At 60.1% G+C, this 24,199-nt stretch overlaps 2 protein-coding genes across 6 annotated transcripts in view; one reads left to right on the forward strand and one right to left on the reverse strand.

Annotated features, from left to right (window-relative positions):
* The window catches only part of ZHX3 (zinc fingers and homeoboxes 3), a 112,951-nt gene extending 105,857 nt beyond the window's left edge, over nucleotides 1-7,094 (forward strand). For all 4 annotated transcript variants that reach the window (XM_027558539.1, XM_027558541.1, XM_027558538.1 and 1 more), the window contains exon 4: nucleotides 1,434-7,094. In XM_027558539.1, coding sequence (XP_027414340.1) covers nucleotides 1,434-1,444 — 11 coding nt within the window. In that variant the 3' untranslated portion in view covers nucleotides 1,445-7,094. The remainder of the gene's footprint in view (nucleotides 1-1,433) is intronic.
* Nucleotides 7,095-10,139: 3,045 nt separating this feature from the next.
* The window catches only part of PLCG1 (phospholipase C gamma 1), a 33,254-nt gene continuing 19,194 nt past the window's right edge, over nucleotides 10,140-24,199 (reverse strand). The window contains exons 5-32 of one of the 2 annotated variants that reach the window (XM_027558537.1): nucleotides 22,064-22,148; nucleotides 21,888-21,971; nucleotides 21,708-21,742; nucleotides 21,431-21,503; nucleotides 21,231-21,332; nucleotides 20,991-21,109; nucleotides 20,825-20,910; nucleotides 20,608-20,728; nucleotides 19,803-19,971; nucleotides 19,582-19,704; nucleotides 19,401-19,502; nucleotides 19,134-19,321; nucleotides 18,714-18,914; nucleotides 18,447-18,566; nucleotides 18,177-18,357; nucleotides 17,326-17,403; nucleotides 16,544-16,647; nucleotides 16,275-16,371; nucleotides 15,958-16,027; nucleotides 15,397-15,554; nucleotides 14,113-14,209; nucleotides 13,802-14,026; nucleotides 13,582-13,730; nucleotides 12,804-12,918; nucleotides 12,540-12,701; nucleotides 12,351-12,439; nucleotides 12,091-12,275; nucleotides 10,140-11,954 (exon numbers count right to left, since the gene is read on the reverse strand). In XM_027558537.1, the coding sequence (XP_027414338.1) occupies nucleotides 11,912-11,954; nucleotides 12,091-12,275; nucleotides 12,351-12,439; nucleotides 12,540-12,701; nucleotides 12,804-12,918; nucleotides 13,582-13,730; nucleotides 13,802-14,026; nucleotides 14,113-14,209; nucleotides 15,397-15,554; nucleotides 15,958-16,027; nucleotides 16,275-16,371; nucleotides 16,544-16,647; nucleotides 17,326-17,403; nucleotides 18,177-18,357; nucleotides 18,447-18,566; nucleotides 18,714-18,914; nucleotides 19,134-19,321; nucleotides 19,401-19,502; nucleotides 19,582-19,704; nucleotides 19,803-19,971; nucleotides 20,608-20,728; nucleotides 20,825-20,910; nucleotides 20,991-21,109; nucleotides 21,231-21,332; nucleotides 21,431-21,503; nucleotides 21,708-21,742; nucleotides 21,888-21,971; nucleotides 22,064-22,148 (3,361 nt within the window). In that variant the 3' untranslated portion in view covers nucleotides 10,140-11,911. Of the gene's footprint in view, nucleotides 11,955-12,090; nucleotides 12,279-12,350; nucleotides 12,440-12,539; nucleotides 12,702-12,803; nucleotides 12,919-13,581; nucleotides 13,731-13,801; nucleotides 14,027-14,112; nucleotides 14,210-15,396; nucleotides 15,555-15,957; nucleotides 16,028-16,274; nucleotides 16,372-16,543; nucleotides 16,648-17,325; nucleotides 17,404-18,176; nucleotides 18,358-18,446; nucleotides 18,567-18,713; nucleotides 18,915-19,133; nucleotides 19,322-19,400; nucleotides 19,503-19,581; nucleotides 19,705-19,802; nucleotides 19,972-20,607; nucleotides 20,729-20,824; nucleotides 20,911-20,990; nucleotides 21,110-21,230; nucleotides 21,333-21,430; nucleotides 21,504-21,707; nucleotides 21,743-21,887; nucleotides 21,972-22,063; nucleotides 22,149-24,199 lie in introns of both variants that reach the window. The other variant, XM_027558536.1, reaches the window with a different exon arrangement.

A 24,199-nucleotide genomic window follows, 5' to 3' on the forward strand; every position in this document is an offset into this window, starting at 1 on the left:
TGGACTGTAGCACCCCAGGCTTCCCTGTCCTTCACCATCTCCCAGAGTTTGCTCAAACTTGTGTCCACTGAGTCAGTGATGCCATCCAGCCATCTCATGCTTTGTGGTCCCCTTCTCCTCCTGCCTTCAGTCTTTTCCAGAGTTGGCTTTTTGCATCAGGTGGCCAAAGTATTGGAGCTTTAGCCCTTCCAGTGAATATTCAGGGTTGACTTCCTTTGGGATTGACTGGTTTGATCTCCTTGCTGTCCAAGGGACTCTCAAGAGTCTTCTCCAGCACAATTGAAAAGCATCAGTTCTTCAGTGCTCAGCCTTCTTTATGGTCCAGCTCTCACATCCCTTTATGGGAGGCTGTGGAAACCAAGGAAGTATCTGAATTCTCAGCTTCTGTAATTTGTGGGCTTTCAGAAGTTGGTTCCAGGCCTGGGTTTTTCTGGATGTGACCTTGTTTTCTGCAGGCCCCCATGAGTCAATGGGGTCCCCACGGGGGGTGTCATGGGCACCAGGGAACAGGTGTGGGCCCACAGGCCTGGTTGTCTCAGGCACCTTCTCCAGCATCAGGCCTGCCCACACCTGGCTTTGGCTCTGCCAACAAAATAGCAGACTGCTGGGATGAGAACCCACTAATTTATTTTTTTTTTAATTGCAGTTCCTCTGAATGATATTCTTATAGCTGGAAATAGCATGGTAGTTGTTGCACAACAGTTATGAAATGTGCTCAGTGCCACCTAACTGTATACTTAAAAATGGTTAAAACAGTAGATTTTATGGTATGTGTATTTGACCACAATTAAAAATGCTAACCTGGATTTGGGATAAATGGGTTTGAATCACCAACCCTGGTTCCCCTCAGTGGGTAACTCCAACTGTGAGTGAAGAGCTGGTGTCCTGGGTGGGACAGAGCAGGGGTGGCCAGGCTGGCCGTGCCTTCATAGCATTGTCCTCTTCTGGCCGAGACAGGTATCCAGGGGGACAGGGAGGGCTGGCCTCTGGAGCTGGTTCCTCTGAGCCAGCCTCAACACCGCCCCCTCCACCCCCCGCAAGCATCCTGGATGAGGGTCTCTCTCAACAGCCACCCCCTCCCCCACAACAGATGAAGGCATCAGTGGGACACACGTCAGGAAGCAGACCTGCCGAACGAGCACCGTGTGTTCTGAGGAGCTGGAAGGGGAGGCGGTGTGTGGCAAGGGTTTATCGCCCAGAAGTCAGGCTCCCAGCCCGGCCTCAGGCCTAGGTTTGCTGAGGGGAGGCTCCAGGCCCTGCTAGGTGCGGCCAGCATCCCGTCCTCTGCCCCCACGGCCTGCCCCACCTTCCTTCGGGCTGGAGGGCAGGGAGGCTGGTGGGAAGGCCGAGCTTCTGGATGAAGTCCCTGACGTGGGAGGGTGGGCCATCCTGGTGATGCGCATGGAGGTGACGGGCCTGTGTTTCCTCCTCAGAAACAGACTGAATGGGAACTGATGGCTATGAAGGACCGGCCAGCCTTGGGAGGCCGCTGCCGCTTGGAAGGGCCCAGCCCCTCTCTGCTGCCACAGGCCGAGGCCGCACCAGCCCCCGGCCCGCACAGGCCTCCACGCGGCCAAGCCCGCCGCCATCCAACCTGCCACCGCTCGCGAGCGGGGAGACGCGTCTGCCAGTTCTCCTGCCCATAATGTAGGACCTCTCCTTTGCCTTCCAGTGAATAAATAGTTCAGATTTCATATTCATAGACACAGAATCAAGTTTTTAACATATAAACTTGCCTATACACGTTTAGTAAAATGTCAGATTGCAGACACTTTTATTACATAGAAACTCTGGTTAGCAGTCCATGGTCTCTTACATCATCTCTGGAAACGCCCTGTGTCTGTTCTCTGAAGATCGCTGGGCCGCGCCTGCCTACACCTTCCACGGTCAGGCTGGGGTCACCACACCTGCAACCGCGGGCCTCCTTTGCAGTCCTCGAGGAAGGCAGCGCCTTTGAAGAGACCTGGGCCCTTTCAGCGGTGACCGGCAAACTGCACAGTGGGCTCGCCTCGCCTCGCCTCCTGGGATGATCACTGCGGAGCCCGTGTTCCCGGCGGTTTAAAAAACAGAGCCGGTATGTGGTTAGTGTCTGATGCTCTCAATCTCGTAAGCTGTTACAGCAGCTCTGCTTTTTCACAGAGTCTGACTCATGGACAGAACTCTTCAGTGATCAGATAGACTAAAGAGACACCTGTCAAGCCCAATGTCCTGACCTGTGTGCCGCTTTTTTTTTTCAGTCTAGACATGTTTAGAGAGGAAAATTGACAAGAGAAACAGGGATGGGCGATGGGAGTGAAGGCCACAGCCGCTGGGGGGCTTCCACAGCCCTCTGTTGACACTCACTCCACAGCTGCCTCTGGTTTGGGAAGGAAGACCCAGGCTCAACCTGTCAGAGCAAGAACTGAGTGGCTCGGGGACCTCTTGGAACCATCAGAGCCAGGGTGGTCCTCAGCACAGAGACCTGCGTGTGGGGTTCCCGATAAAGTTCGAGTCCTGGCCCCACGCCTGGGGCCTGGCTGGTGTGCTGGACTTTGCTGGACAGGTCCTTGTGAGGTTTTAAAGTTCTGTATTTATATCCCCGAACTTGAAAACACGATCTTTATGTTAGCTGAACTGTCATATATCTGCTTTTTTAATTGAGAAAAGCCACAGGAAGAGGTGCCTTTGTAACACTGAGAAACTTGCCTACAAAGCTGTGCTCAGCGGTAAATCACTGTATCCCCAAGACCAGCCACTCTGCAAGCAGCAGGTAAAGAGTGAAGCTCCCAGAAACCCCCTGCTGCCCAGAGCACCAAGGCCTGGGTGCTCCTCCTGGGCCGAGGCCGGTGGGCAGCTTCAGGAGACCCCAGAGGGAGGGCAGGGGCTGTAGTGAGAAATACTAGGGAGTGGGGTAGCCACGGTCCTCCTCCCCACCCGCCCCCAGAACCAGACCAGGCAGGCACCGCACGGGCTTGGCTCCCAGCATGGAGGTGGTGGTCGCCCCTTCTGCCTCCAGGAGAGACTTTTCTGTGGAAACCAAAAGCCCCAGAGCCACTGTTCCTCCCAAGTGTCTCTTCCCGCTTGCCCGTCCCATGAGGGACCACCTCTCCTTTGATAAACAGGTGGCATGTGAGGACTCGGCGTGCTGTGCAGCCTGTTTTTGTGTCATTTCCATGTTGGGTGTGAAGCTACTTAGCCCCAAAGCCTCTGTGGAGAATTGCCAAGAATGGCGAGTGGGGTTGCCTTCTATCAGAGAACAGACGCCTGGAACTTTTCCTGTAGTGTTTATGTACGTGCAGATTAACTTATATATATCCATATGCAGTAGATACTCAGTTGACACTTTACTGGTGACGTGTACGCCTCACGTGTACACGAGACCGTGGTGGCACGTGGATGCTGCGGGTGGGCGGGGCCGCCGCGTGAAGCCAACTCCAGTGGCTGTGTCCCAGAGTCCTGTGTGCCCCAGCCAAGGGCTGTCTCTTCTGAGAGGATTTTCTTTTCTTTTGTATTCACATGTCATTAACAACCCAAACAGCAAAGCAGAGAAAATAAATTACATGGTGGACAAGTTCATGGAAGACACAGTGACCCCGCCTCAGCACCAGCTGGTCCTTAAAAGGTGGGAAACTCACAGCGCGGCCTGCGGGCAGGTCTTCTCACAGACGGGGGCCCTGCCTGACAGCCAGGGTGCGCCGCCCCCCACCACCCCCCAAGCAGTGAGACCACCCAAGCTGGCCAGACTCTCTTTCCTCTGCTCTTGGATCTGAGTGACTTAGGTGGGGGCTTGGGCCGCATGCTTGAAGGAGACAGAGATGGCTGGGTCATCAAACGGGTGTCTAAAGATACCTGGGGCCCTGGAGGCGAAAGCAGGAACACTGCCCACTGGGCAGAGACGCAGCCAGAGCCGGGGTGCGGCAGGGTGCAGTGGGAGGGCCCCATGGCCAGGCGGGTCCCCGCGGGCTTGCACCCCAGCAGAGGGTAGACTGTGATGTTGCCTCTGGTAGGAGGCAGTCTGTGGGCTGCAAAGTTGAGGGAAGTAGGCTGGCGCTAGTCTCTCCTGAAGAAAAGCCTGTTTCTGTAAGGTGACTAATCTCTCCCTTCTTCTCTGTCTGCACTTGGACTCGTCAGAGATGGTGAACCATGTCAGTGTTTCTTGTTGCCTGTCTTGTACATGTTTGGTTTATTGTATTTTTTACACGGGGTTGTAGATCCAGTTTGAACAGGTGAGACCAGATCACCATTCTGATACAGGAAACCTGGATTTGTGCTACGTATACTTTCATACTTTGATTACATATTTTAATTCTTGACTGTTGAGGAGCTTTTTGATTTGGAAAGTGGGCTCTCTTTGTCAGGAGCCCTTAGGTCCTGAAGTGGAAAGCCAGGCTGGGGGACTCGCAGCACCTGGGGAGGGTGGCCCTGTGTGACTCAAGCTCCTTTCAAGGCTGACTGCCCACCCTGCTGTGGGGAGCACAGGTGGGAGGTGGGCGAGGGTAGGTGGCACCTGTAGGCACTCACAGGCCTGGGAGGCCTTACTACCTGAAGTCTCGCGTGTTCTCCAAGTCGAGACACAGATGCTGTGGGCTCTGTCCGCCTCAGTCTGTGGTCTCTTGACAGGTCCTGTGTCCCCTCCCTGGGTGCCAGGCTGCCTTCCACAGAGGCACAGCATCAGCTGTTCTGTGTACATCTTTGCTGAGAGCTCCCTGCTTCTGCTGCCCTGTCCTGGGCCCTGCTGCCTCTTGTCTTCCTGTCCTCTTCTCGGACCAAATTCCTCCAGCTGGAGCAGCTTTTGTCCATTCAAAGACTGCAGCCCATGTGGATAAAGGCACTTTGCAGGAGAGAAGAGCCAGCCAAGGAAAAAATCATAAAACCTGGAGTATGGGCTCCTCCTAAAGCTCCTTCCCCCCTTTTCTATTCTTAGACTCTCCCTGGGGTGGGGTGCCGGTCTGACTCACCTTTTGTGTGACGACTAAACTGTCCAAGGCTCAGCTGTGTGCTGGAGAAAAGGCCTCTGGATGCGGGCAGCCCTTGCAGGCCGAAGCCAGCAGCTGCCCTGGTCAGGAGAGTCGTGGGCTGTGTCTTCTCAGCCACTGGTCCCCCCTCCTGTGCCCCCGCACCCACTGCCTTTGCTCCCTTTCCCGGGAGCATAGACCCTCCCCACCTGCCTGCCCAGGCCTGGGGGCTAGAGGGCATCTGCGTGCACAGAAGCGCCAACACCGGAAAACGTGGGGCGAGTGGGGCCCCCTCTCTCTACAGTCCCCTCCCCAAGCAGGGTTTCAGTCTGGCATCCCCGCCCTGTGCTGTGTCCTGGCTCCATTCATAACAGCTGGGCTGGGTGACGTGGGCTGGGGTGGCTACAGGCGCCCTCGCGACAGACAGAACGGATGCAGAGTGGAAGGTGAAGTGGTGATTGTGTAGCATGGAGCTTGCTGCCCGGCTCTGGGTCTAGGTGAACCCATGGGCCTCGTGTGCAATTCGTTTCTGCTGGAATCTGTGTCCCCAGCTCTGGTCACACTTGGGGGCAGGGAGGTGAGGGCGGACGCAGCTCCCCGTCAGGGCTGACCCGGCATCTGGGTGGGAGGAGGAGCAGGCGGAGCGCTGGCCTGGAGAGGACAGGCTGCCTGCTCTTTGGTTCTTCAATCGAAGAACCTGTGACCGGCGTGCAAACCTGGCTTCCTCTGCACAGAGGCTCTGGCCAGCACCAGACAAGCCCGACAGTGGGAGCCCGCGCAGGATGGAGACCAGAGCGGGTGGGTGCCAGGCGCTGCCGGCTCTGCGGGTGAGGGTAGGGCCGGCTCCCGCTCCTCCAGGTGCTGAAGTCCTACCTGGGTTTGCAGGACACGGGGCATCAGTGCTGCTCCATCCCTGCTGTCCTCAGCCCGGCCAAGCCCCTCTGCCTGTGTCTCCTGCTGTCCTCTCAGAGCAGGCGGGCTCTTACGGGGAGTCTGGGCGTTTACCTGGAGAGCGCGTCTTCCTCCAGGAGTCCGCTCTGCTCCCTGGGGGGAGAGGTGAGGAGCGTCTCTCAGCTGAGGCTAATTTATGACGTCCATCCCTCCCCTTGGTGAGGGGACGGTCTGAAGGCCCCCGTGTGACTGGAGTGGGAGGTGGACCATCTAGGAGTTACGGAGGACAGGAAGGTGCAGGCCCATGGTCTGGTCCTTCACAGCCAGGAGCCTCTCAGGGCACCTGCTCGTCCTGCGATTCGTGTTTGGGGACGCTGTCACTCGCCCTGGGTCCTGCACCGCCAGCTATCCCGTCCGGTTCGCTGCCCCTGTGGCCTGGAGAGCCAGCGCCCCCCTGGGTGGATGTGGCCTGGTCGCAGGCCGTGGGGTGATGCTGAGGGGAGGGGGGTCGCCCCTGAGCAGTGGGTTCCCGCCCACTCCCCAGCACCGCTTCGTTCAGTGTGTCCAGGGGGCCAGGCTGTGCCATCGTTGTTGGAGAGAGACACCCTCACCCCTGTCCGCGCAGCTGACTGAAAGTGCACTGAGCGCAGCCTCTGTGCCAGGCTGGAGGTTGCCAGAGGCGGCAGGGTCCATTTGCCTCCCTGGTAGCTGGTTTTCTGCTGCCCACTCACGGGCTGGTCTTCAGCACAGACCTTTTGTTCCCCGACGAGGGCAGGCAAGGGCGGCTGCAGGAGGAAGGCCGGGAAGGCAGGGGCAGCTGGCTGGAGGTGCGCTTCCTGCCCCGGAGCCGCCGAAGCAGCCATCATCTTGGTGGTAAGAGGCCACTGCCCTGTTTTGTCTGTCCGGGGCCCTCCTCCTCTGGCGAGGGAGGCGCAGGCGCATGCGGGCCGTCACCAGGCCTGGCGGAAGCAGAGTCCTCACCCCAGGAAGGGGTTTTTAACAGAAAGTTGGGACTTGCCTTTGGACGGCGGCTGTGCCGGGCCAGGAGGAGGGGGCTGCCCTCTGGGCTGAGTCTCCAGGCCTCACAAGGTCCCCTGTGGGGATGCTGCTATTTCTAAGATGCAAATTGCACATTTCCTAGATTTTGTATCTGTGGATTTGGATAAGGGAGGGGAACAGGGCCAAACTGCTTGTACAATTTGAAATGGGCCGAAATGGTACTTTAAATCTTTTGATTGCTCCTAAATAAAAATGTAAATACATTTCTCACCTGCGGACTGTTTTGTGGGGGAATCAGAAAAAAAGCTGAGAACACTGACATCTCCAGACTTACTCTGCAGGCAAGACCAGCAACTCGGAGGGATGAGCGGGGCAGTTTCCCTCGGGCGCTCCGGGTAAGTTCCAGCTCGCCACGTCAAGCCGGCTGGGTCACTAAATAAAGGACTGCAGCACCATGGACTGATGCCAAACAGAGGGAAACTGAGTCAGACGTAGAGCTGTCAGGCATCCAGCGAGAGGACACTTTTCCTGGGAGGAAAATACTGAGAAGCTTGTCATTTGCTAAGGAGAGCTTGGCAAATAAGCCTAAGGCCCTGGGGCCTTGAAGGAATAGGATTAAAGCCCAGCTTCTAATGTTCACAGTGATGAGTCCCCCCTCATGGGGGGGATCCTAAGGGCCTGTGCCAAAAGGAAAAAGGGACCCTTGAAAAAGCCCCAGGGGCAGAGATAATAAGGAGGGATCCCAGGTGGACCCCAGGTCCTGGTCCTGACCTGGCCCTTCCGGAGGCGGCCTAAGTCTTAGGGAAGGAACTTTGTGTGGAATCTAAAAGAAGTCTTCGGGAGGAAGACCAGCAGAGTGTAGAACCCTGAAGCCAGTCAGCTGACCCACAGTGGCTGCAGGCTTGGCCGCTCATATGGACGGAGTGGACAGCAGGGGTGGCCGGGGTCACTGTGGGTGTTTTGGGGCAGCTGCAGAGGCCTCCAGCAGGGAACAGAACCCCAGACCAACCCCGGAAGAGCCACTGAGGGCCCTCGGGCTGAGACCAGACTTGATCAGTTTAACTGATGTGACCTTGTTTTGTTCCACGAGCTCCTTTGGTGCGGTGACTTAATGCCACTTAAGAGTTGTTTTTCCCCCAAAAACTGAAATGGTGGGAGGGGATGAGCTCAAGCTGAAAGGCCAGTGAGTGTCCAGCCCCAGGCCCAGCCTTGGGCAATGATGTTCAGGATGTGGCTGGTCAGGAGGGAGGCCCTACCCTCAGCACCAAGACCACAGATCCTTGTCAAGGGCGGTGTCCCTGGCCGAGGTCAGAAACCACTCAGGCCTCCTCCTGGCAGGAAAGGTGGGGGTCGGGGGCAGGGGTTGGGGGTTGCTCCGGATGCAGAAAGCCCCTGCTCTCGCAGTCAGTGCTGTGTGTGAGCAGGTGGAGAAGCAAGCTACTCCCCACCACAGGCCAGGACACTTCCACCCGAAGTGAGGGTCTCCCCAACAGCCCCCCACCCCCATGCTGGGCCTCCTGGTCGTTCAACCATTGTTAGGTCTGGAGGAACTCGGGTTAAACTCAATCTGTGAATCTGCTCGAATCTGCTGCCACGTTTTCTGCTAGGAAGAAGGATCAAGAAACTTACAGGGAAGGGCAAAGGCAGTCACAGAACCCAGAGGAGGTGTGTCTCCTCCAGTCAGTGGGGCTGCCCGACAGCAGAGCCAGTGAAGAAGCAGACCTGCTGGTTAAAATCAAAGTGGGCAGTCGCATGACAGCACGCCTGGGTCCCAACCCTAAGGCCCCCGCCACACACCCCCTCTCCCATCACTGGTTAGCAAAGCGCTCTCCTGCCCGTGAGAATCTGGGAACACACGGGTCAGGAAGAGACTGTTAATCCCCGCCTACCACCTTCTTGTCCAAGAGGGAAGACATCCTCCTCTGAGTCAGACCACGAAGCACCCAGAAGAAAGCCAAGGCAACAGTGAGAACCTAAGCAGGGTGTTTGGCTACACCTAGTTCAGGGATGACAGGAAGGATCTCAAACTGGGATCCCAGTTCTCCAAGTGGGTGGTGCTCAGAGGGGCCTGCAATAGACCAGGACTGGCCCCAAATCTGAGAACTTGGGAAATGTATGTCTTTGTCTGACTTGTCATACAGGAAAGGGATGCTCTGAACTGATTTCTGTAAAAAACCTGCCTTGAGCTTGTTTGGGTCTCTTCGAAGCCAGGGACCATACTTGCATACCTACATTGTCACACCAGGGCCGTATGTCACGATGACCATTTTAAGAACCAACTGATTACACTTACCGACGTCTCTTCAATGATCACCCTCAGGCTTCCTGGGTTGGCATATTATGCCCATCCCCACCCATGCATCCAACAGGCAGGCGGCTCTCTCCTCTGTACCGCAGCATTTTTGATCCACACCAGCACAGACCGCTACAAAAACAGCCACAGGAAGGGAAGGGCAGGGCCCTTTAAACCATATTCTAGGCACAGAGATTTCGGCCCCAAGCTCTAGAGGCAGAGTATAACCCAGAAACCTACGCTTGAATGCTACATGGGCCTTGTTTTTAAAGGAGCGGTTTCTGCGGAACTGGGAAGGGACTCTGGCTGCTTGCAGGTGGGCAGCACTCTACGCTGCCTCACCCTCGGCACATGGGCTGGGGGAGAGGGTGGCCTCACACCGCCTCGCAGCCCAGAGGGAAGGTCTGCTGGACCTGGGAAGTAAACCTCCTCCTCACCTGGTTCTATTGCAGAATAACCACCAGGCAAGCGGCCCCAGTTAACATGTCTCCGGAGAGGAGCCAGGTGTTCCTGCGCCTCAGTAAGAACTCACAAGGGATAAAAGACGTGAGAATAACGTTATGTGCGTTAGATCTTAAGAGGGCAGCAGAGCTAGCGAACGACCAGTCTCAAGCCTGAGTTCCGGCAGCACGTTGGCGCGAGCTCAGGGCTGGCTGTTCTGAGGCAGCTTCGTGCCCACAGGCTGGGACTCTGGCCCCTGTCCTTAGAAATGGGGCTGCGCCCCTCCAGCCTTCCACACCTGCCTTGAATCTTTCCACCAGCCGGGCACAACCTGCCACAGGTACAGCAGGGTCCGTCAACGACCAGTGGCCTGTGCCCTGCAAGGCCAGCAGCTCCTTCATCCCTCCTTCCTTCCTGAGGGAAAGCATCCCACGTCATCTTTGCCTTTAAAGAAACCTGCGTCATCGGCTGGCTTTGCTCCACGTCCTCTCCTTCTGCCCCTTGCCCACTGAGGCTGAGCAGCAGGAAGAGCAGAACGTCATTATGGTGCCATTGAGAAGTAATTCCACTTTTTACAGTCCTTTTCAGAAGGAAAGCTTTTTCAATAAAATTTAAAATTTTTATTAACATTTAAATTATAAACCAAACGTTGGCAACCATATATAGACATGTTTGCTATGGACAGCTGATTGGGAGGTGGTACTTTGAAATACCATTTCAGAATTAGTTTAAATAAATCAATATGGTTTCTGAGAAACCACGTGATTTCCTTCGGTTTACAGTCCATGATATGGAAAGTTTAATATAATGTTAAATAATTTATTGTCTATCCTAAAAGCCATAGAAAATGGAATCACTATTGGGATCGGATAATAACAAGGCTTGAACGGCTCAGTGGTTCTTCTGAAGAGTATATAGAAATCTTAAAAAGGTAACACTGTTAACTGAGCTGTAAAATCCGTAAAAATAACAGGTCTGCCACAGTGCACAGATAAGTTCGTTCATTTTGCTTCCCCAGTCCCATCCCCCCACCAAGCAGCTTTCAGGTCAGAAGTGGAAGACATAGAAAATCATACATCCTACGTGAAGGAATGAAGGTCGTGAGAAACAGAGTGTGCAAAAATAAACTTTACAAGTCCATACTCCAACAACATGTCCGTCTATTGTCAGGATCTGATTGATTTCACAAACGCTCGAGATCACCCAGACAGCGTCCTCTTGCAGGGTCGTCTGGCAGACTCCAATCCAAGGTGTTTTGCTGTGACAGGGAAAATGGTCTCCTCTGATTTGGGACTCACGGCTGGCCTGCTGAGCTGCTGTGGGAGGACATGTTCCTTGTGTGAGGGCGTTTCCTGAATGCGTGGCGGCCAGTGCCCAGCTGGACCTCTGCCGTGGGGAACTGGCCTTTCCACTCCGGGCCCACAGGTGCCCATCAGTCTTGACCCAGCTGGCGTCTTGCTCTGGCTCTTGGGGGGCTGTGACACAAACACAGGCCCATCCTCACTGACGATGTGGGAGGAGCCACCTACTGCCCAGTGCCCACAGACATGTGCCCCCTGGTGAGTGGGTCCTTCAGGCTTGTGCCCAGGCTGCAGGCAGGGGGCACTGCGGCCCAGCGGGTGCCCCGGGGCCGCTGTCCTCCCACTGCCCTGAGGCGCTGCAGCTGTGGCCCTGTAACTTGCTGTCGCTCTCCCTGTTCTGGGTGGCACCCTGGGCCACCTCGGCCTCCTCCACGGGCCCCTCACGGCCTGGCTGCCCAATACTGCTACCCTGCACACGAGGCTCTGTGTCGGTCAGGTGGGTGGTGCTCCTGGTCGTGGGCAGCGTGCCCTTGTGCTGTGCCCTCCTCTCCAGGCAGGCCCTGTGCTCCTCCGACTGGGCTCCAGGACACCTCCTCTCCCTCCCTGCCCGGCTGGGGTTTAAAGCTGCAGGACTGTGTAAACGTTGACTCCCGAGCCCAGCAAGGCTACTGCTGTTCCGCCCCTCTCAGGAATGTCCCCGGCTCCTCAGAGCCTCCTGTGCCCCCAGCTGAGGCAGCCTCTCTCTCCGAGAGGCAGTGCCGCAGTGGTCCCAAGGTGGAAGGCTCCATCTCCAGAGGGCAGGGCCAGGCGTGTGTGCTTAAAGGCTAGACAGTACAGTTTTTTGCCTTCACCCAGAGCTGGGGCGTGGAGGCCCAAAACAGGAATACATCTCATTAATGGCGTGCTTTTCGTCTAGTGTCCACGGCTGGAATCTGGGCTCTAGGCGGCGAGGCCAGAAGGGCGGCCCCATACGCCACTTCCCGGAGCCCAGCCCACGGCCCCCCTCCGTGCGTGGCACGGCGCCTGCTGCTCTCCGCGAGGCTGTGGCACGGCTACAGGCGGTTGTCTCCGTTGACCCGAGTCCTGCGTGGGGTCCTGGGCGGGAGGGAAGAGCATCCTGACGGGCGGTGGGGTGAAGCCTGGGGGGACGGGCGAGGGGAACCGAGGGCGGCCGGCCAACCCCCAGCCTCTCAGGACCACTCCTCCAGGCCACCTTGCCCCCACCCCTCACCTGCGATCCCGACCGTCAAAATGGTCTGCGAGATGCTCCTGGGAGATGCGGAAGTCCTCAAAGGGCTGCTGGTAGCGAGCTTCAAAGGAGCCCTCCCGGGCCCGGCCGTGGAACAGCGGGCCCGAGGCGTCACAGCTCCGCTCCCGCAGGGACGCACCCCCGAAGGGGCTGAGGTCGCCGTTCTCCTGCTTTGGCAGGGACACAGGGCTCAGTGGCTGCCCGGCCCCGGCGCCGCCCGCTGCCCGCCCGCCCACGGGTACCTTGGCAGGGAACACGTCAATCTTGACGAGCAGGGAGGCCAGCTCCAGGCCCTCACTGTAGTTGTTCTTCAGAGGCACCGCTCTGTAGCCTGGGGGAGGAGGCTTGGCCCTTAGCCCAGGGGAACGCCGGCGAGCCGCCCCACCCCCGAGCCGGATCGCAGCGGGCATGGTGTGGAGAAGGGCCCTCACCTGTCTTCAGACCCTTCACTGGGAAGGTAGCCTGAGCTAGGAAGTTCTGGTCACTAAACATGTCCTCCTCATAGACCACGAAGCGCAGGAAGGCGAACTCGGGGTTACTAATCTGGAAGTGGAAGGGCTTGGCTGGCCACACGGGGTTCAGTCCATTGTCCACTGTGAAAGCAAGGGCAAAAGGCCTCAGGCCGCTGCCAGGATGATGGAGTCACAGGTGCAGAGGGGCTGACATGCCTGGGGGCGTGGGGAGGGCAGACGTACCCACAAACTCTGTCTTCTGCTTGATGCTGTCATACTCGGCTCCGGCCACCTCGATCTCCACAAAAGGACACACGATGCCTCGGCCGTTCTTCGGCAGGTGCCGGGCCCCCAGCACCTGTAAGGCAGGCGAGGATGGACCTGGGCTGGTCCCCACTGAGCGGTGGAGGCAGTGCGCCCTCTGCTGGGCCCTCAGGACACTGCCCAGAAGTCCCATGTGAGTTTTTGCAATCTAACCTACCTTAAATTCATGTGCATTTTAACACAAAAATGTTTAAATTACTTCCCCCCCAGGACAAAAAAGTAGAAATCTCTGGAAAGAAGACACGGTCACCCCCACTCTGTCCTTCCTTCTCCTTTAAGACCTGCTTGGGCCCACAGCCCCCGCACCCCACAGCACCAAGCCGCCCGCATCGCAGCTGCTCCCCTGGGGTCTCGAGAGGGCGGCATGGGGGCTCAGTGCTGCTCAAGCCCCCGTCCTAACAAGTGCCATCGAGCTGATTCCTGAGGCAGGGGCACCAGCTCCCTGCCCGTCTCTGCCCACTCCTGCCAGGCAGTGGCTACCCACAGTTTGGTCTTACTGGACCGCCTGACTCCTGAGTGCCAAGAACTGGCCACACTGAGCCCAGTCCCCCAGTGCAGGCCTGAAGCCCACGCCCACCTCAGAAGACGGCTTCCTCTCCCTTGAGCCCCAGGACTGTCCAGCACCCTCCCATGTTGTGTTAGCCAGCCCCCAGGCCCTGGTGCCTGGAAACAGCCCAGCAGAGCGCCCTCTTCCCACCTCGATGCAGATGGCGCACGGCTCCAGCCCGCGGAGGCTGCTCTTGTCAAAGGGATCGAAGGCCTCATCGCGCATGACGCTGGGCTGCAGCACATAGCCACAGTGCCCGCCGGCCAGGAACAGGGCCTGGTTCATCTGCATGGGTTTGTCTGCAAGAGCAGGTTACAGTGGGCTCCAGCCCCAGTGCCTGGCGGGACCCCACCCCTGGTCGCTGCCTCACCTGGGGTCTGGAAGTTGAGGGCCACAAGCTGGCTGCCGCAGATCCACATGGGCAGGGGGTCGTAATTGGAGGAGTCCAGCCGCTGGCCCTTAGGGTAGATGCGGGAGAGCTGCAGGCGGTTGTACTGGAGGAACTTCTTGCCTTTGGCCTTGTTCACGTACTTCTCGGCCTTGGTCTCCGGGAAGGACGACATGTCGCGGTAGCAGGCCCGTTCGGTGCCAATCTCTGGGCCCAACAGGGAGCGCGCTCAGAGTCTGCCCACCCAGGTGCCGCTGGGGAAAGCCCCCTCCCGCCCCAGGCTGGACCCTTACTCTCTTCGTCGAAAGGGACAGGCCGGCAGTAGACGACGAGCTCTGAGAGCTCTAGGGCGATCTTCTTCCTCCGCTCCATCATCTTGCCCTCGGTGAGCTGGGGACACATGGGCCTTGAGCCTGGGCGGGAGCCCCCAGGGAGAGGAGCCCCCGGCCACCTTGGGCATGTCCACCCGCACCTTCCAGAGCCGGCTGTCCTCAGTCTCGCCCCAGAAACCGTCCTGAGAACACACCCCTTCTCGGCTTCAGAGGCCGGGACCCTCACACCACCTGCACCCCAGAGACACTCGAGGCGCTGGGCTGGCTGCACCCCAGGGCCGCTCGGTCCTCACTCAGCTCCGGGCCCACTGCGGGCACTGACTACACTGGGAACGTGGGCGCAGTCCTCTGGGTCCTCCGGACCATCCTTCCAGCCCCGGCCCAGAAGCCTCACCCCTGATCCCGCAGTTCTCCTTTCTCAACACAACTACCTACCCGCCACAGCCAGACTTCAGCCCCAGCACATCCCTCCCTAGCGCCCCATGCAGCCCTCGGACTCGTGGAGGCCCACTTCCTTCCAGAAGCAGCTCCTGTTCTTGAGCTTTTCCTTCCCTCTGTATACCAGACCCCGGGATCCATCCCTTCAACCACCAGATCCTTCCAGGCCCTGCTCGGCTCTAAGCGCTCCGCACTCAGCCCTCTTGGCTTGGCCTGCGGGCGTCCTTTCTCCAAGGCAGCCACGGTGCGTCCCACAGCCCCTCCACCCCACCACAGGATTCCCGCACCCCGGCCAGCACGGGGCCTCCTCTCGGCTCCAGAAGCTGGTCCTTCCACCGCTCTGTCCTGCACAGGCGGCGCCCTTGCCTTCCACCCACCGAGGCCCACTGCCATCCCACCCAGCCGCAACTGCCCGCAGCTACGGCCGTCTCTGACCAGCACTTTGAGCTTCTGGCCCTGCCGTCTGCTTTGCGGCCCGCTTCACGTCAGACATCCCGCCTCGCTGACCTGCTCGTCCCGGCCTCTCTTTCTCAACACCTGCGTCCTCGGAGGTCACACCCTGCTCCCAACCTGTACCACCTCGCCCTAAACCCTGGCACCTACTCCTGCTTCCAGCCCAAGACCCAGCCTCTCGCCTCTGCCCCTGATACCAACTGGTCACTACGCAGAGCCACTCAGAAACATCTTGGGTGTACCTCAAACTCAGCACACCCTCGACGTGCCACACCGTGGAGCACGTGTGTCCCTCCGGCCCCTGCCAAGCGGCGGGGGCTGCCCTGTGGCTGGAGAACCAGCACAGGCTCTTACCCTGGCATCCGCTGTCTGCGCCACCTCCCGGATCTTCTTCACCCAGTCCTGCAGCTCTTCCTGCGAGTCGGCAGCCACATCCAGGGACCAGTGTGCCACCGAGGCCATGCTGATGGAGAAGACGAACAGCCGGTTGTTCTTGCCCTCGGGACGGACGGCTGGAGAGAGGGAGGAGAGGAGAGCTGGGGATACAGGGCTGAACCCCCACCCCACCCCAGGCATGGGCAGAGCTCATTCCCCTCCTCTTCAGGGTGGAGGACAGGCAGCCTGGAGACAAGGCCCTGCCCCCACCTCTAAGCCTGTCTCAGCCAAGGACCAGCCCTCCAGGACCGTGGACTTCAGCTCGCCAGCAGCATCATCCCCAGTGTCTGCACGGGGGGAGCATGCAGGCTTCAGAGCTGGGGGATGGGGGGCCAGAGGGTGCCGAGCTGTCCAGGAGCGGAGAGAGCTCAGAACGAGGGCAGCCTGTGGGGTCCAACCCTCAGCTTCCTCTCTCTGGGCATGGAGAGAGCCACCAGGGACAGCCTGATCCTGAGTGGCAGAGAAAGGGCTGGGGCTCACCTATCTGACAAGCTGGCACATCCAGGACCCCCCGGAGCAAGTCCCCGAGTGGGCTGTTCTCGTCCAAGTGCTGTGGGAGGCAAAGCCCAAAGTCAGCAAGTCTGTTGTGTGCACATGAGGGGGCGTCTGAGTGCACGTGAGAAATACACCCTACAGACGAACACGAAACCACACGCGTGCGGCCCATGTTCATCGGACTGCGGCCTGCACGTGGTGATGGGAGCACACACGGGAGTGCTGTGCACACGCAGGCACGTGGACGCCGTGTGGGCGGTGGACACGGGAATCCCCTCCCACCAATATGGCCCTGGTCTCACCTCCCTCTCGGGCTCCAGGGCCGCCGGGCTGACCATTTCCTCCACATAGTTTGAAGGGAACCACAGCTGCTTCTTCCCGCCGTAGTCACCCCGCCACCTGCGGAAGCCACAGTGTGCTGACCCCCAGGGACGACCCCAAACTCCTGAGAGGAAGCAGCTCTGCGGGTCCATTGGGGCCGACACGGGCCCTTGCTTCCCAAGCCCCTCTTGCGTGTGCACGGCCAGCGCCCAGGACGCCTGGCCTGCACCAGGGGCTCTCAGGGGCTCACCAGCCTCCCTCCTGCTTCTCCACGTTCTGGATGATGGCACTCTTGGTGAATGTCAGCTCGTCCTCCCGCTGCGCTTTGTAGTCGAAGAGAGCTTTGACGGCGCACTGTGGGAGAGAAGCCCCGGTCCAGCAGACAGGCTGCCCGCTCCTCCTCTCCCACCCACAGCTGCATGTGCACCAACCTTCATGACCGCTCTCCCCAGGGCAAAGGGGACGGGTGAGCCAGGGCTTCTGGAAGGAAGCTCCTCTGGGTTCGAGGGGACCTCCCAAGCCCCAACCCTGGGCCCCAGGAGTCAGACTGGGAAGCTGGGATGGGAGGTGCTGAGCGCCTCCTCTAAGACCGGGATGGCTCGGGGTGTGGCTGGCACCCCATCATTCCGCATCTCCGAAGTAGGAGAAGGAATCTGGTCCCTACTGCTGAGGAAAAATAAGGAAAAGGGCCCAGATCCTCACCCCTTAGAAACAAAGGCCCAAAGAGGAAGATCCGCCTGTCTGACGAAGCTCAGGAGTAGCCAGTGTGCCCCACCCCCTACCTGCTGCCACCAGGGAGGAAACCGGGGTTGCCTCGGGGAGGAGTCTGGAAGGGTCAGTGCTGACCCCTGGGACAGTGGCTGGGGCCAGCCCCGAGAGAGCTGTGGTCATACACCAACCACACACTTCGCAACACCTCTTAGGCCTCGGAAAACCACAAATACCACTTCTGCACAAAGACCGCAGGCCGCCCTGCACCCCACAGCTGGGGGACCCTCCCCAGCTTCCTGCGCCCAGAGCCCGAAGCTGTACCTTGAACGTGGGCATGGGGTTCGCCTCCACATAGAAGCCAGGGTTGCGGCCCTCGTACAGCGCGCCGTAGTCAGGCTCCTGGAAACGGGATAGGACAGGCCATGTTAATGCCCAGAGGTGAGAGCAGCTGCTGGCTTCCGTGTCCCCTCCTCACCAGGCCGCTCGTCCGCCCCTTTCACACACCTGGTCTGCCAGGGTCCCCAACCTCAGGGGCCTAGAACATCCCTCCTCTCTCCTCACTCTTATCTTGGCCACCTTGTCCATGACTGGAGATCATGCCACTCCAGAAGCCGCCTCCACCCATACCTCCTCTCAGACCCCAGCCCCAGCGGGCGGCTCTCGCCCTGGCCACGTGGGCCCACTGAGGACAAGAGTCTCAAGTGGACGTTCTGCCGGGGCCCCACTGTCCTCGCTGCGGCTGTGATCCTGGCCCCTGCACCACAGCCTGCCTTCATGCTGGCTTCCCCGTGGCTCTGCCCTCCTCAAACACATCTCTATAGCCTACGAGCCCCTGCTGTGCTCCCACCCCCGAGGTGGATCCCCTACAGGGTGAACTCTGGGACCTCCCCACCCCACCCCCCAGCCCATAGGGACAGTTCTGCTGAAACCCGTTCCCCACCTCCTCACCCACACAACTGTCCCGGACTCAAAGACACACAGACAGGCCCTCCCTCTGGGACGCCTCCCTGGGTCTCCGCTGGGCTGGCTGGCCCCCCAGCAGCATGCGGGCCGCTCTGTCCTTCGCATCCACCCCGGGACTGCTGGCTGCTGGCCTGCCCTGTGGTGAGCCTGGCAGTTCCAAGAGGGCCAGTGGGTCTCCTGAGCCCTGCCCCCAGCCCCCAGGCGCTCACAGCTGTGCCGATCTTCTCCAGAGCCTCCTCGTTGATGGGGTAGCGCAGCTTCATCTTGCGGTACAGTGGGTGCTTCTCGTAGTAGCTGATGAGGTCGACAAGGCTGTCAAACTCTGAGTTGCCCAGCATCACGGTCTGGCCCTCCTGCTGGACGCGGCAGTGCTTGATCTTGCCCTCAGCCCTTGACAGACAGAGGAGCCACACGAGGTCAGTGGGCCGGGACCAGGGGTGCCCTGCATGGCCTCCAGCCCCACAGGGCTACCCCCTCACCGGAAGGAGATGGCGTAGGAGTTGGGCTCGTTCCGTTTCCGCACCAGGAAGGCCCCGTCCCTGGGTACACGCATCAGCATGTGCTCGGCCTGCGCTCTGGTCAGGCTGGCGTGGTACCACCTGCGGACAGACAATCCGAGTCAGCCCCGCCCCGCGCCGCAGCCCCAGGTCCACGCCCCCACCCCGCCGCAGGGCCGCTTCTGGGTCCGGCCCCAGGCCCGCGTGCCCCGCCCCGCCCCGGGCCCCACCCCCGGGCCGCCCCCTCACTCTTTGCTCTCGTGCGCGTTGGTCTGCGGGACCGGCTCTGAGAGGCGCATCTCAAATTCGTTGCAGCGCAGGGGCACCTGCTGGTAGTGCGTGATGAGGTCATAGAGGGAGTCGAAGACGAGGTTGTCCGTCAGGAAGAACTTGGGGGTGCCTGCGTCCTGCCGGGAGTGGATCCGGCAGTGCTGCACTTTGCCATTCCGCCTGAGAGGACGGGGAGGCTGTGAGCAGCAGGCGGGGCGGCAGCCCACACGCCACCCATAGGAGGGCACCAGGTCTCAAGGAGGAGGCACTCTAAAGATGGCTCGGGTGGGGGCGGCCCTCCAGGGGCTCCACACCGACCGCCGTGTCTGCGTGTGTGCCCGGAACCCACGGCGCCCCTGGTGGTGCCAGACCCGCGTGTGCACATGCCGGGAGGCTTACCAGAAGGACAGAGTGTAGTCGCCCACAAAGGTCTCGCTCTCGCGCACAAGGAAGGAGCCGTCGGGGGCCCCGGTCTCAATGCAGTACTCCGTGAGCAGGCGCTCGGCGATGTGCCGCCCATCCCGGCCCGCCCCAAGCTTCCCGTGGAACCACTTCTCGTTGGAGTGCAGCTCTGTGCTGCCACTGGCCTGCAAAGCGGAGGGGACAGCAAAGACGCTAGATGACCCGCACCCCAGCCTGGACCCCAGCCCTGGGCCCGCCCCTCACCTCCTTGGGCTCCTCCTCATCCTCGTTGCCCTGGTCGCTGCTGGTCTCCTCCGAGTAGTAGATCTTGCTGCTGGTCAGGACGAAGTAGTGGGGGTACCACTCCTGGAAGAGACGAGCGGGGGGCCTGTGACAGAGTCCTCTGTGTGGCTGCCCCGCCGGCTCCGCCCGGCCCAGCGCTCACATGGTTCACAGGGTCTTCCAGGTAGAGGATGCCATTCTTGATGGAGTTGCTGATGTCGTTCTCAGAGTACATCACCGATGTTGGCACCTCCTCGTAGGCACTGCCCTCAGCCAACTTCTTGTGCTGTGGGCGATACGTCGGGACTGGCATCCCAGGCCCCCACCTCCTCCCCCAGGCCTGAACCCACCACTGAAGCAAAGGCGTCCCCCATCCAGACCTACCTTGATAAGGATCTTCCTCTTGAGCTGGTTGGGGGAGGGGAGCCCGTCGGCTGCAATATCCACGGGCTTGGTGAGGAGTGTGTCCCCAAGCACCTTTTTGAAATACTGGGCCATGTTCCTCTGCTGGGCAATGCTGCAGTGGTCCTCGATGGACAGGATGACCGGGTACCTGCAGCAGGGGAACAGCATGTAACACAGGAGACCCAGTGATTCCCAGGGGTCATGGCTCAGACCCTCCCAGACTGAGGTGTCAGGGGCCTAGAGCCCGAGGTCCTCCCTAGAGGGGAGCTACCCCAGAGAAGAGGTGGAACTTATGGGTGCAGCAGAAACCCAGGCCAACTGGGACTGCCACAGACAGGCATCCCCAGACTTGGTCCCTTCGTGGAGCTGCCCCAGCAGCGAGGAGGGACATCCTACACCAAATTTAGCTACTGGGGGCCCCTGGTGATCCCCTCAATGAGGTGGGAGAGGGTAGTGACCACAGTTTGGGGAAACAATAGGAACTGCAAAGTGAAACACGCGGAGGACAGACGATTCTCTGGGTTGTGACAGTAAAGGAGCTGGCAGGACAACCACCTCACAGGCCCAGGGCTACAGGACTGATCTCTGAAGATGAAGAGCTTGAGTGTGTTCCACAGGCTGAGGAGCAGGGCCCAAGGAGCAGGCAGGTGGGCCAAGGGTGCAGGAAGTAAGCAGCTCGGGCAGCAAGGGCTCCAGCAGCTGGCAGGAGGTGGAAGGCAGGGCCGGGACCTGGGGGGCTTTCACAGGGACCCAGGAGAGGTGGAGCCGAGCCCCGGCCGCTCACTCTGAGGCCACAAAGGCGTGCTCCTTGATGGTGTGCAGGACGTCTGAGAACTTGATCTTGGTGGTCAGAGTGTGTCCATGGTAAATGACCGGCATCCCATCCGGGCCGTCCCAGCAGTCCACTGGGGAGCAAGGCGACAACAGTCAAGCGGGCAGGCTCCATCCCCCATCTCCCCACCCATCCTGCCCCGGGCCCCCCGCCCCCGGCCCCCACGCACACTCAATGCAACGGCAGCCCATCCGCAGGCAGCGAGCGTAGGCTTCCAGGGAGGACTCGCTGGAGAACTGGTCCCCGGTCAGGTACCTAGACAGGGAGGCAGGTGGCGGGGCATCAGGCAAGCCCCACCTCCTGGGGTCAGGCCAGGGGCCGAGGGCGCCACTCACGTGTTGTGCGAGGAGGAGATCCAGTAGTGGGACAGGGGGTTGTTCATGGTGTCGGGGCACACCTCGTCTAGCTGCGAGTTCCATATGCTGTTCTCCTTGGAGAACAGGAAGGTGACGAACTATCCGGGAACAAATGTGGAGAGGATAGAAGATGAGCCCCTGCCTTGCACCACGGCACTGGCTGGTACAGGAAGGGGGTCAGTCCAGGCAGGCGGGGGGGGGGGGTGGCGCACGGCGGACCTCGTCCAGGAAGAAGTAAGGCTCCTCAATCTCTCGCAAGGGGTCTCGGAGGAAGCTGAGCATGAACTCCTGCACCTGGAGCCGGTCCACCGCCCACAGCTCCTGACGGGGTGGGAGAGAGGAGCGTGAGAGAGGCCTCCAGCTGCTGGGGAGCCCAGACCCCCTGCCAGCACCCCGGCCCAGGCCCAGCCCAGTCCTACCCCTTGGTACTCGAGGAGGAACTGCTGGAACTCAGGAAGGGACACCCGGCACAGCTCCGGCCGCTCCCCCGCCCTGCAGGACAGAAGGGAAGTGCCTGGTGGCCGGATGGCTAGCGTGGACCATGGACAATGGGGGCCCCTCAGAAGGCGGTGCCCAGGATGGTCCAGGAGGGCTCCCCACCCCCACCAACCACGATCTCCCTCCGGCCCAGGGAATCAACCAGGGGAGGGACGGGGGTGCCTGGGCAGAAGCCCACCTCCCCACTTCAGACCAAACCTCAGGGCGCTGGCTTCCAGGAAAGGAAGGTCCATCTGCAGGAGACAGAACCGGGTCAGCGCAAGAACCCAGGGAGGCCCCATGGGCAAGGGGCTCTCGGGAAGAAAGGCTGGGACAACACAAAGGGAGTGGAGTGGGGCGGGGCAGGGGGCAGGCGGGGCGGGGCGGGGGCTCAGGCACCGTCTTCTGGGCGCTGTACATGAGGCTGCGGTACAGCTGTGCAAACTGCCCGTAGGTGATGTCACTGGTGCGCTGCTCCAGGTCCTAGAGACAGAGCAGGGCCGCTGGTCAGGGCCCACCGGGGCTGGGGGCGGCTGAGCTCCCCGCCCGCCTGCAGACAGCCCGCAGGCCCTCACCGTCAGCCGCTCCCGGAGGAAGCGCATGTTGGGGACCCGGTAGTTGACCTGGGACAGCATGTTCTTCAGGTCCTTGGCCGATATCCTGAGGAGACAGAGACACCGCCAGCGGCTTCAGCCCCACCTCTCATGACCTCTGACCTGTGGGCCGTGTCCACCTGCGGCTGGGCAGGTAAACACCACCACTCTGGGCCCTGCAGCCCTGACGGCGAGCCTGGCTCAGAGCCAGAGGTGACCAAGGGAAGGTCCTTCCTCTCCCAGGCCTCCAGGCACAGAGGGAGGCAGCCCCTGCACGGCTCCCCAGAGCCCCTTCAGCCTCGCTCTCAAAGCCCGGTGCCGCCATGGGCAGGCAGCTCGCAGGACTCCCAGCCCACGGCCCGGGGACTTGGGGCCTCCTCAGGGAGGAAAGCAAGGACCCGTCTCAGCCAAGCACCAGCGCTGGCGACAAGCACGGTCCCAGGGTCTCACAGAAGTTCGCTGCCTTCCGAGGCAGCCTGCCTAAGGGTGGGGCAGAGGACCATGCTCGGCCAGGCAACAGGAAGAAAAAGATGGGGACAGGGAGGCCTTCTCTCCTGGGAGTGGGCAACACGGAGGGGAAAGCAGGCACGTCTCCTCCCACCCTGGCGGTCCTGCTCTCCTCCAGCCAGTGGTCGCCTGGCCTCCGTCACGCAGGAGGGGCTGGTAGGGCCCCCTGGATGGGTTAGGAAACCTGCCCCACCCAGCCTTCCTCCTGTGGGCTCCTTGCCACCAGCATCACACGCAGGTTGAAACCACTCCCCCGCAAAACACCCGTCTGCCCTGCTTCCTCCCCAGCGGCTGCCCCTTCTCTGCCCCTCCTCACGGCAGTGCTTTGAAGGAGCCATCCAGGCTCCTCTCACTCCCAGGACCCCACGTCTACTCCTCCACCGTCAGCTTCGAGGTCACCTTCGAGGTCACCGACAGCTCTCGGTCATCCCCACGTGACAAGGCGTGGCACAGCTGACCAGCCCCTCCTCTCTGGGCTTCCAAGGCTCTGCCTCCTCCGGTTTTCCTCGGCTCCTAACTGCCCCAGGCCCCGGTGGACAAGCCGCCCAGGCTGGGATCGGCCACCAGTGCTCTCCTCTTTCCTTGCTGTGTTTGCCTGTGGGCGCCTCCAGCCTCCCAAACCCCCTGCGTGCTGTGCTCCTCAGGTCCCATCTCTGGCCCACTTTGTCCCCGAGCTCGTTCTACCCACCTGCCTGCTCAACACCTCTACCTGACCATCGACGGGCATCACGGGACTCACCCCCTCAAATGAGACCCTCTCATTGCTACTGCTGCTGCTAAGTCGCTTCAGTCGTGTCCGACTCTGTGTGGCCCCATAAACGCCAGCCCACCAGGCTCCCCCATCCCTGGGACTCTCCAGGCAAGAACACTGGAGTGGGTTGCCATTTCCTTCTCCAGTGCATGAAAGTGAAAAGGGAAAGTGAAGTCGCTCAGTCGTCTAACTCTTAGCGACCCCATGGACTGCAGCCCACCAGGCTCCTCCATCCATGGGATTTTCCAGGCAAGAGTACTGGAGTGGGGTGCCATTGCCTTCTCCGGCGTCCCTCTCATAGCCTTCCCTATTTCAGTCAATGGCAACCCCACCTTTCTAGATGCTCAGACCAAAACCCTTAATATAATCCTCACTCTCCTTCACGCTCCAGAACTGATGTGTTAGCAAATTCCATTGAGCTCTATATTCAAAATATAGCCCCACCGAAATCCAACCCCTTCCTAACGCCCCTACCCTGACCTAGCCATCATCTTCACTGGGAGCATCGGAGTCGCTTCCTAATAAGCGAGCTCTCCACCCACCCGCCGCCCTGTGGAACTGACCCCAGGTCACATCACACTTCTCTTCAAAACCTTCCGTGGTGCCTGCCTCTCCCCCGTCAGCGGTCCTCCTCATCCATGGCCTGGCCTTTGTCCCACACCTCTGTAGCCCCTCTGGCTGTCACACCGTGGCCTCAAAGTCATGAGCTCCAAAAGGAAAAGGAAAGTGAAGTCACTCAGTCGTATCTGACTCTTTGTGACCCCATGGACTGTAGCCTACCAGACTCCTCTGTCCATGGGATTTTCCAGGCAAGATACTGGAGTGGGTTGCCATCTCTTTCTCCAGGAGATCTTCCCAGG

The sequence above is a fragment of the Bos indicus x Bos taurus genome, chromosome 13 (assembly GCF_003369695.1).
Source record: "Bos indicus x Bos taurus breed Angus x Brahman F1 hybrid chromosome 13, Bos_hybrid_MaternalHap_v2.0, whole genome shotgun sequence".
Taxonomy (NCBI): Eukaryota; Metazoa; Chordata; class Mammalia; order Artiodactyla; family Bovidae; genus Bos; species Bos indicus x Bos taurus.